Raw genomic sequence first — 11,173 nt, forward strand, 5'->3', positions numbered from 1 at the left:
ACCATGAGGGTGCTGCGTGCTTTCCCAACATATAACAAGTACCCTGTTACCATCATCCCATGACAAAACTGCCTTTACTCACCTTTACTGCCCAACTGCAGGATTCCTGTGGAGCTCATCCAGAGCTTCTGCTGCAGTGTCCCATGCTGTGCCAGCTGCCATGGGCAAATCTGTGCCAGGGGACACACTGACAGCTCAGGGACCAGAGCTCTTTGGGTCTCTCCTGTTCAGCAGGCTAGAGACTGCCTGTGAGGGCAGGTCATTGCCCCAATAATTTATTTCTATTTTTAGCCTGTGTGGTGCCCAATGAGGCACTACTGGGTCCTCCCATCAGACTATCTACAGCATAAATGCTAAATGTAAATAATGTCAAAGTTCGTTAATCAAATTGTACTTTCAGTAACAGTCACATAAAGCCTCCCAAAACCTTGAGTCAGGCATCATTGCTTCCACCCCATCAAATTCATATAACCTATTTAAGTGCCACAGGACCTTAAAACACTATGCAATTTAGCTCCATTTAACTTTACAGATTTTCAAAGTTCACACTTTCAACTCTTCTCTTCAATACTGAGGAGCCAACTTAACTTTTCTCCCACCTTTTTCAATGAAAGCTGTGATTCCTGCATGACCACATGATGAGGCTTTAAGGAAATCTTTTCCCTTGTTTAGCAAAGCAGTTCAAGAGATTTGCAGGTCAGTATCACAATGGGCAATGCAGCAAACCAGCTGGTTTGTTTGGGATTTTTGAATTTAAAAGCTGGAACTGCAAAGCAATGACTTTTCAGAGGAGTCAGCAAACATTTAAGTAGAGTTGGCTTTTAAGTGCTGTTAAAAATACTGCAAAACAAAAAGATACAGGAATTGATTGTTTTTGACATTATGCCTCCTTAGCTGGGGTGAATGGGAGTGTGATCATTGATCACAGCTATTTCAGTAGCAGTTCAGGGCTCGGTGTTGAACTATTTGTGATACCTGGACAGTGAAAGGATGGCTTGACTCTCACAGGATGTGTTCCTTTGGTGCAGGATAGAGCAACACCTCTGGATCTACTGCCTCACTGTGCAGAGGCTAACATGGAGAACAGCGGGCTTCCAGCTAAAAAAAGGATAATTCAGAGCCCTTCTGTATCCTATATTCAGCATCAAAACCAGGCATTAATTGACAGTCATCCTGCCAGATCTTCTGGAAGAGGAGAGAGTTGGCCTGGGTTCAGCTGTTACTTGAGCAGCTCTAGGGGAGAGCCACTCTCCGACTAATCAGGACACTTGACATTCATCACAAGGCAAGACAAGCTGCTCATCAGCAGGTCTGCAGGGCAGCTGCTTGTGAGGAAGGTGCAGCATGATAAACTGAATCATTTCCCACTCCAGTTCTATCGTGCAGCCTTTCCCCAGCATCCCTGAGATGAACATCAGCTCGCAGTCCCTCCATGCAAGCATGAATCCTGCCATAAAGAAGTCTGGTTACAGCCCCTCGTTCCTTCCTTTCAAGAGAAGTCTGGGGCTTTTATAAATTGGATTAAATAGGAACAAACGAAAGAGAGAAGAAAAGAACTGTCTTGGGAAATCTTTCTTTTCTTCATTTGCTTCAGGGAGCCACAGAGCTGGAGATAAAAAGCAGCTTACCAGAAACAAGCAGCATTTGATCAGCACTGTTGACCTGCCAGCAGGAGGGAGCCATGGATATAAAAGCCTGGGAAAAATCAGCAGTCATCCATTTCTGCTGTACGTCTCTCAAAACACACAGCACCACCCCTTGTGTGTACAACACACGACTGGCCTGTGTGAAGGTCTTCCTCTAAGGAACTTCAGAGAGCAAGTACAAAACCAGAAGGATTTCACACACCACAGGAAACGCTGTGGGAAATTAACACTTTAAGAGTCAACAGCTCAGGTCTAAATCACCTTTACCCTTCAGTTTGCTGCTAGCAGTCACCACCTTGTGCACTTCCATTTTCTGTGACAGTAGAATCAGTTTAGACACTGATTTCTCTGCTGTTAAATGTGTACTGTATTTTATCAAGCCAGCAGCAATTATGTTAATGACATCTTCAGGTTTTTGCACTCCCCATCACTCCTCCCTCTGGCTTGGTTATCTAATGCATTTGAATTTTCTGATCATATTCATTACATTAAAAACACTCTAAGCATGTTCAGGTCAGTTCCACCCTCAGAGGGAAAGTTCACCCTCTCCCTAAAGCAGGGTTTTTTCATCAAATTGGATTATAAGATTAGCACTAGTAACACACATTGGTAATTATAATATAGAAAATAGCTCTTTTGACTGCGTTGACCCTGCTAACTACAAGAGGGCCAGGGATCTGCCCACACTCATGGACTGGCTCATCTTGTTTACAGGAATATCTTCTCCTGAGGCTCCTGTTCTTGGCAGGGTGGGCATAGCCTTTTACCCAATCCCAAATACCCTGAGCCACTTTCCTGGGGATTATCCCTGGAAAATATTTGTACCTCTAAGGTGGAACAAAATATAACCAAATGAAAATTGAGCTCTCCAGCATTTTCACCACCAGGTAACAGTCCCTATCACTTTTTGTAGGTACTTTCCAATAGTCTTCAAGTCTCACCATAGACTTCAAGTCTCTCCTCTGTTGTGTGTTGTATTTCTTAACCACAAAACATGAACAGGTAACAGAGGTTAATCCCATATCAATGGGATGAGTGATTTGTTTTCTCTTTGTAGCAGTAAAAACTCAATGTCAAAGAAAATTTCTAGTTGGGAATACAGCATCATCTGGAATTACTATTTTTTTCATTGAAAATATGTCTTGCAGCCAGCAAATACCCCTTTCCTTGCAGGAAAAAGTCAAAGCACACCATAGAGCAACAATCCAGTTCTTTCACACCTTTAACACACAGCTCTTGTTTTCTTCTTTCTACATCAAGAAATAAAATCCCCTTGCCATTATCTCAGTGTAAATCCAAGCTAGCCCTATCCCACCAAAATTTTATGTTCTAGAAATAAAGAAGACCAGACTTGTGCCCTTGAGCAGGTCCCAAAGCCTCCTGTACCACTTCTATCACACCAGAACCTAACCACTGACTGAGTCATCTCTGCTACTCTCCCAGCTGAACCTCACCCTTTCCTTTTGGTTTTGTTTTGGCTTTTTTTTTTCCCTTTGGCAGGTGAGGTTGCAGCCAAACCAGCGTTAGTTGTGACTCAGCACAGTGACAGGATCATCAGCACCAAGACAGAAGATCCAGTGGCTCAGCTGCACATGTCGTCCTAGATCATCCTAAATCAGCTCTGAGCCCATGTCCCAAGTGCACAGTAATTACTGTCTGGCACTATTTATCAAAGAGAGTATCACAATGCTTGTGAAACAAGGTCATTATGAGACTCAGATAATGTTTTGCAATTGAAAGGGGCTTGTTTGTTTGTTTGCTTTAAAAGATGGTTGCTAAAATAAAAAAAAGGGGAGGTTTATCTACTTCTCTCCTTCAAAACCAAAGGTCTTGGTTTTCAAAAGACTGAAAACCAAACTGATCCCAGTACCAGCAATCAAAATCTAAACACACTTTCAGGTCCAGGGTAAGACCTAAGGTATTACACCAAGGGGTAGTGAGCAGAACACTCTTTTCCAAGTGGGTGTAAGAGTTAGAGAAGATATAGCCATGCTGGATAACAACATGGGACCTTCACAGCAGCAGCCCCTAGAAAAACCTTGGCACCAGCTGGGAGATGTGTGGGACCTGTTCCCAAACACTGTTTCTTTCCTATCTCAAGTATAAGGCATTCAAGGCTACTTTTCTTTTTACCAGCCCTTACCTGTTCTTCTCAAACTCATTTTTTCTTTCTAGTTAGTTGGTGCTTAGCACTTCCTTCAGCAGGTGTTGACAGCAATGTACCATATGACACAGGGAAGCCTGCAGTGATGGCATCTCCCCGCTGCCCACAGCCTGAGCCCTGCAGGTCTGAGAGCCCCCGGCTCTGCCCCACGGTGGCTGCAGGCAGTGGGAGCTCTGCCAACACCTTCAGCACAGGGTCAGGCTCACAGAAAAGGTTCCCTTCAAGTGATTCCAGCATTTCTGACCCAGGTCATCACCTGCCATAAAGCAACACACAGTACTGCCAAAGCCTCCCCAACCAACACCTGGTGGAAAACATGGCCTGGACGAGGCAGCTGACAGCCCAAATCCTGGCAAAAATCCATCCTGGCCCCTGGCTGGCTTGGCTGTCCTGACTCCACAATGCATGGATGTGTCAGGAATCCCAGCACAGGTCCCACTCTCACTAAACATCAACCTATGAAGAAAAGAGAAAATAAAATCATGGCCTTCTTTATAAATGATAAATCTCACCCTGAGTGATTCAGTGATATCTGATGGTGGGAGAAATGCAATCTTGTGTTGGTTTAATGGCTACTACTCTTTTGAGTTTATGGTCTGTTACAGCAGTTTCCACTGTGACTAATTCTCTCATCCTTGAATCATTACAACCATGGCTCACTATCCAGTTTTTATGCCAGCATCTGTCTTCCTTCCCAGGTTTTCATTTCTGACACCTCACCAGTCTCTCCTGAGCTTTCCCCCACCTTGGTCTGCTCGTGTGCTTTCTGCTCTGGTACCTGTGTTTTAGCATCTGTCTCCTCACCTTTTGTGCATGTGTTTCCACTCCATCGACTTCATTGTCAGCAGTTTTGTAGTCTGTTTCTTGCTCCTCTTTCCTCATCTTTATGACCCTTCAACACCATGGAAAATGGAAGCTGTACATTTTTCTTTCCCACACAAACTCCATGTAGCAAGACGTGAAAGAAATAAAATGGTCTGTATTGGAATCTTTCCATAGCCTCTTCTGCTGACTATGAATCATTCATAGATTAAGTGTCTAGTATCTTTCAAGGTGGTTAGAAATTAAGGAATACAACATTGGATCATCCCAGCAGCTGGCATAGGTAGCACCTGCTCTGTTGCCAAAACAGCAAATGCAGATGCTTCAGAGAAAGGGACAAGGGTACCAAAAAGGGGCAGCAAGAAAACCAACTTAGAAGGAGATTTCCTTGCTAAATGAACTAATCACTTCAGAGATTATAAAGCCAACAAAGACTAAATGAATCTCAGAGGTCAAATAGTTGTATTTGATCAATATTTGGTTGTTTATGGCCATGTAAAAATAAAAAGTTATTACCTTTCAACAATAAAAACATTTAGCCCTTCAAGTGCACAAAAATCCTTTTTATTTCTACCTTATCCAATAGATTTGCATCTCATTAATTTTCTCCATCCCATGCATTAATGCACTTTCTTCTTTTTCTTGCTCTGTCAAGTTACTCCCTCCTTACCTAGACAGCCCCACCCCTTGCTGTGATCACTGTGTGCTCATTAACCAGCTTTAGAACAAACACAGTGTTCACGGTTCCTGAGTACTAATGATAGGGCACAAAACCACTCTGACAGGTTTTATTCTTTTCTTTTTCTTTTAATCACCCACCCAAACTGTTTTACCATCAGCACATGTGCTGCCTCTACAGAGCCTTTTGCAATGACTCCAAACCTCTTCCCAAGCAGGTACAGCTCTCATTCAACACACGAGTGTTTCAGATACTCAGTCTGCCAGCAGACATCCCTGCTACTCCTGCCATGTGTAGTTGGTGACAGGCCTGCTGGTTTATGTAACACCTTTCCAAGACTGACACATCTCCTCTCCATCCTTCAGATGCAAAGACAGAATTTCACCTTGCTTCCCACGCTGCTTAGCTCCGTACCTAATATCCTGATTTAACATACTAATATACTCAAAATACTTCACACTTCGCTTAGACATATTCAATTTTTAACCTTTTCTCATCATGAGAATTGGCACTATTGCAACACACCAAATCCACTTTACTTGACCTAAGTTCATGCTTCCCCTTTATTCTTAAGACTTCTTTGCCTTTCCCTTGCAAGTGATTTTATAAAAGAGTCTCATTTTCCAAGAACATTTCTCATATTGTTTTTGCCTTTTCCATAAGCATTCTAGCAGACTAGTGCTAAAATGCATTCCCTTAAGAAAGCATTTAACATTACCTTTTAATTTATGTGTCTACTGAAACAGCAGGTAAACCATGCAATGTATCAGAATCACATTTATTATCAATGTCAAAGGCATGTCTCAATCTGCATAGTAACTGAGAGCCTAATGGGAGTATGAAAGAAAACATCTTTCCCAGCAGGACACTCTGTATCTCTCTTTGAAAGCAATTTGACTGAATGGGAATTAAGAGAAGAGTCACTCGGTGAGTTCAATTTTTTTCATTATTATTTCAAAAACAACAGAGGGAAAGGAAAGATGAAATGAAGAAAAGACCCATTTAGGCTGAGTATCAAATGTCCTAAAAGCAAAATCTGCTCAGATTTGAGTGAATCTCTAAGGGGAAGCTGAAGAAGACCCATTCAGTTGAAAAGTGTAGAAAAGAAAAAGTACCAAACACTGGAACATAAGATGTAACAACCATTGTCCCTGCAGCAGCAGGGGCACTGGCATGAATACCTCATTACTTCCAACATAACAGCTTAATGTGTATTTAATGGCAGTGAAAAGCATGGGTGTCATCAATTCCATTCAAAGTCATAATTTACGCAACACATGAAACATTTGCATGACTACCCTGATCATCACCGGCATGGCAGAAAGAATTCACCAAGCACTTATTCTTCTACCACTGTCCTAATTCGAGCTGCCAAGTCACCAGAGGCACAGTGATGGCTGTACACAGGGTACAGTCATGTCTCTCCCCAGGTTTTGGACCCCAGCCATCCAAGTTGAGCCTGTCTCTATCTCTTGGAGATGCAGGAATCACCTCTAAATTTACTGCTGGCATTGGAGAGCTCAGGGAGCGGTCACAATCTGAATGACCATCACAGCCTGGACTGAACACTGTTGTGACTGAAGTTTATGGCTATATCACTCCAAAAAGTCACAGGAACATTGATTCAAGCTGCTTGGTACCTTTGGCTTGTAGCACAAACACACCCCTCCTAAATCCAGTGTGCTGAACTACTACACTCCCTGATGAATGAAGTCAATGACAAAAAGGTTTCTGGAAAGTGACATTGCTAGACATTATTATTTTACTACCTATGTAATCAGAGCACCAAGGAGCCTCAGGCACAGCCAGAGATCCCACTGCTCCAAGTGTTGTGCCAGTACAGAAATCTCACAAACCACCAGATATCTATTTGTCATTAGTGAGGGAACAAAATAATAAGTTGTCAAGGAAGGAGTGGGGAAAGTGCTGCTAAAGAAGGATCCCCTATAGATTGAAAATGTCACCTGTCAGCACATTAAGCCTTGTGCTTCTTAGACTTTTTGGATATAAAACAAAAGATGTTTACCAAGTCTTTAAAGGACTGCAATACCCTCTGATAGGCTGTGCTTTCTTATGGCACAACTTAATCCCTGGGTCTGCCCAAATCAGAGTCAATCTCATCGGGAGCTGATGTGTTTTTAATACCAATACACCCAGGTCACTCAGATCAGGCTGAAATAGGGCAAATAGCAAAGTTTTGAGACAAAATTATTAACTTCTAGTCTTCTCTTTTGTAAAGCAGTTCATCTGCTATCCTGCTCTTTTTTATTTCCCCTCCATCTCCATCCAGAGATGTTTGTAATTACATTTCCTGAGACACACATTTTCATGGCTGCACACACCCCAGAACAAGTAACACACAGCATTTTAACCATGTGAGTGAGGGCTGTCTCTGTTTCAAAGAGCATTCAAGTCAAGTAAAACAACGTTGTTAGCCTCTCTGAAAAGAAACCAGAAGCACATAGGTCCAGCTCTAAAGGGGTACAGGATTGGGCTGCAGAGAGAATTTGCACTCCTAAAGCCCAGTGCAAGCTCTACGCTTTTGGTACCACTGCACAGGTTCAGCTCTCACCTTTAACCATCTGCAGAGGTTCATTTTTTTGAAGCAAAGACTTTAGGATGAAAACAGCTCTAAAAGTACCTGTTTCCCTTCACTAGCTGAAAAGGGAGATAGGTAATTTAAAGCAGGTGGCTGCAAAAATTCCTCTCTCTGAGAATGACTAACATTTAGGAAAAATATGCCGTGAGAATGATCAACATTTAGGAGAAACATGCCCAAAACAGACACTGATTTGCCAGACATCACCTCTTCCTACTGCAAGATTTCCCACGCTAGACTAGCACTGAACTCTGCTGCTTGGAAGACAACAAGGAAATTTCATAGGCAAAAAGAGAGTATTCCCCAGGTCAGAAATGCTGTCTTTCATCTCAGAAAGGAGACGTGGTATTCTGCACCCCCAGCCAAGGAGGTGCCACACTGCAATTGCCTCCAAGCATGAATCAGGACCCTTCACCAGCCCAGTGCTCCCAGCTGGCCGCAGTCACCCACGCCCACCCACTCTGAGAATGAACAAATTTGTTCTTGCTGAACGCTGCAACTGGAGGAGTGGGGAAGCTCTGGCCCCAGAGCATCCTCGGATAGGAGAGGTTAGAAGGAAGAGAACTGACTGTTGTTAACCCATTTACAGGTTTCTGCCTGCCTGAGCAGAGCTCCAGCCACCTAGACCTGTTTGGAACGGTGACACCCAGCCTCCTCACCTCTACTGCTGGTTTAAAACACAGGAAAGACCCACTTTGCTTTTTAACAGCAGCAGAGAGGATTTCCCTGCATGTAGGAGTAAGGCTGGAAACCCTGGAAAATATCTTCATGAAGCCCAGGTCCCTTCCCCGGAAAACCTCAGGGGCCACCCGGGGCTGCGCATCCCTGCCCGGCCGCCCCAGCCCCGCATCCCGCACAGCTGTGCGGAGCGTCCCTGCTCCCAGCACACCGAGATCGGAGTGCAAGAACCAGCTTCGGGTTCTTACAGCAGTAGAGGGCCAGAAAGTTTCTATCCCTGTGTCACACGCACGGCTCAGCCCCGGACACACCGAGCTGACACCGGCAGGGCGGGACAGCTTCACACACCATCCCTCCCTCACTCTCCACCTTTGCGCTGATTCGACACGGTATTTAGAAAAACAGCGACGCCGGCCGAGCCCCCTTCGTTTGGAGGGGGACTCTACTATTTCCATGCACCGAAGGGAGCAGCGATCACCACGGGCAAGGGCAGTTCGCGAAAGGGGAGCCGCGCCACTCGTGATGCGGGGGGCTCGGCCGCCCGAGAGCCCGCACCGGCGGAGGGTCCTTCCCCTGGGTCTGACCCCTCTACCACCCCCCGGACAGCTCTGGGGGAGCCTGCAATAGCCAGCAACTCCACCTTGCTGGGATGCCACCCTCCTCCCGAGCCGGTGCTTACCCCCGCCCGCCTTTACGGATGGGGAAAAGCCGAAGAGGAGGAGGAAAATCTCACCTCCTCGCAGGGCGGCAGCTGCAGGGCGGCCGCCTGCCAGCCCAGCAGCCAGCAGCACACCCAGGCTCTGCCCGGGTACCCCCGCTCCGCTCCGGCCCGCCGCATCCTCAGCATCCTCAGCAGCAGCATCTTCCTCCTCCTCCTCCTCTTCCTCCTCTTCCTCCCCCGCCGCGGAGCGCCCGCGCACCCCTTCCCGGGGGTGGGGGGGGCTGCTGGGGATCACCGCGCCCTGCTCCTGCCGGACACCTGCGAGCCCCGGCCGCGGGCTGCCCCTGGCCCTGCGCCCCGCCTGCAGCCGGGCATAACCCCGGGGCTGTCGGACACAGCGGCCCCGGCGGCCGCCCCGGCAGCCGGCACCGCCAGAGCCGGGAGGAGGGGCCGGCAGCGGGGGGAGGAGGAGGAGGAGCGGGAGGGGGAGGAAGGCTGGCAGCGCAGGCGCACGCTGCCGAGGCCGGTCCAGCCCCGGCGTGGCGAAGGGAGCGCGGAGCATCCTCCGGCTGCGTCTCGCCGGCCCCAAAACCTCCGCGGCGGGGGCGGTAGCGGGGCCGAAACCCGCAGGCACCGCCGGCAGCCCGGGCCCTGCTGGGGAGCACGGCAGCACCCCCCGCCTGGAACCTCCGTTTCCATAGGCTCCGGGATGGGAGCGGCGCTGTGGGATGGAATCCCTCCTTCCCCAGCCCTGCCGTGGGATGCTGGCCTGCATCCCCCGCCGTCTCCCTCCTGACTGCTGGCACCCCTGTCCCTGTCCATGGCAGCACGGGCTGCCTGCACCCATCTCCCGGCTCCTCGGACGCCAAGGATGCTCCGTGTCCCCCCAAAGGCGGGATCCCACCAGGCAGGATGTGCGCTGGACCGCTCAGCTCATGGCCAGAGCAGGGCAGTAACCTGCTCGGTGACATGGGAAAGCAGCTTATTCGTGGCCTGACCCAAATTTTTCTCATCCCCCAGAATTATGCACATTTTTCCCTCGGTGGTTGCCGTTCAGTCTGAATTTTATCTCCTGTTTCTCAGCAATGTCCATCTACTCTTTCCTAATGAAGTGTGTGACTGCCTCAGCACCAATGTTCCTCTGCCTCCCTGGCATCTCTGGGGTTGGCCCTGCTCGCTTTCCTGCTCCCTCCTGGATCTTCCTTTCTGCCTCCTCTGATCTAACTAGCAAACCCCAGCACCGGGCTTCCCACGGCTAGCACAAGATGTTCCTGTCCTTATTGATCCACTTTTCAGACTCCAACACATAGCCCCTTTTTTTTTACCTTTTCTTTCAATTAATGGAGTGACTTTTTTTTTTTTTAATTTTACTGCAGTTCCTGCTCACCGTGATTCAGGTTTGACTCAGCTTTTATTCACTTCATGAAAAGAGACGGGGATGTAAGGGCAGAGTCAGATCTTTGCGTCATGCACGCTCTCTGTCCATCCCTGGCTGGTGTCATTGCTGTGACCGTACACCAACACAAAAATGGTTCCATTTGCTCATTTATGTCATTTGAGAGCCTTTCTGGAGCAGGAAGGGAGCTCTGTGATGCTCTGCTAACGGAGACAAGTTTGCAATTTCCCTTTGTTCTTGTACAGAGCTTTGCTCTGATTTTAGCTCCAGCTGGAGGAAGGAAAGTGGGTTATGGTGCTTCCATCAAAGGCCCCATCGCTTACCAGGGTGCCAAATAAAGCACCTTGTGTAATCAGTTACAGGAAAAAAAAACAAATTATCTTTCCAGAAAAAGTGGAAAACAGGATAGAAACCCTGCTGCTGCTTTATGTTTTGTGCTTCTGCACTGGGTAGGTCACAAGGTTGGTCCCAGGGATTTGTTGCTCGCCTTAACTGCAGGACAAAATCCAGTGTCTGAGGAGCACTGAT

General features: G+C 47.2%; 1 protein-coding gene across 1 annotated transcript in view; it reads right to left on the reverse strand.

Annotated features, from left to right (window-relative positions):
• ELAPOR2 (endosome-lysosome associated apoptosis and autophagy regulator family member 2) overlaps positions 1–9,628 on the reverse strand; it is a 94,252-nt gene extending 84,624 nt beyond the window's left edge. The window contains exon 1 of the mRNA XM_005526035.3: positions 9,322–9,628. Coding sequence (XP_005526092.2) covers positions 9,322–9,450 — 129 coding nt within the window. The 5' untranslated portion in view covers positions 9,451–9,628. The remainder of the gene's footprint in view (positions 1–9,321) is intronic.
• Positions 9,629–11,173: the final 1,545 nt, after the last annotated feature.

Source organism: Pseudopodoces humilis, chromosome 5, assembly GCF_049639895.1.
Source record: "Pseudopodoces humilis isolate 2021_Gansu_Grassland_sample_001 chromosome 5, ASM4963989v1, whole genome shotgun sequence".
Lineage (NCBI taxonomy): Eukaryota > Metazoa > Chordata > Aves > Passeriformes > Paridae > Pseudopodoces > Pseudopodoces humilis.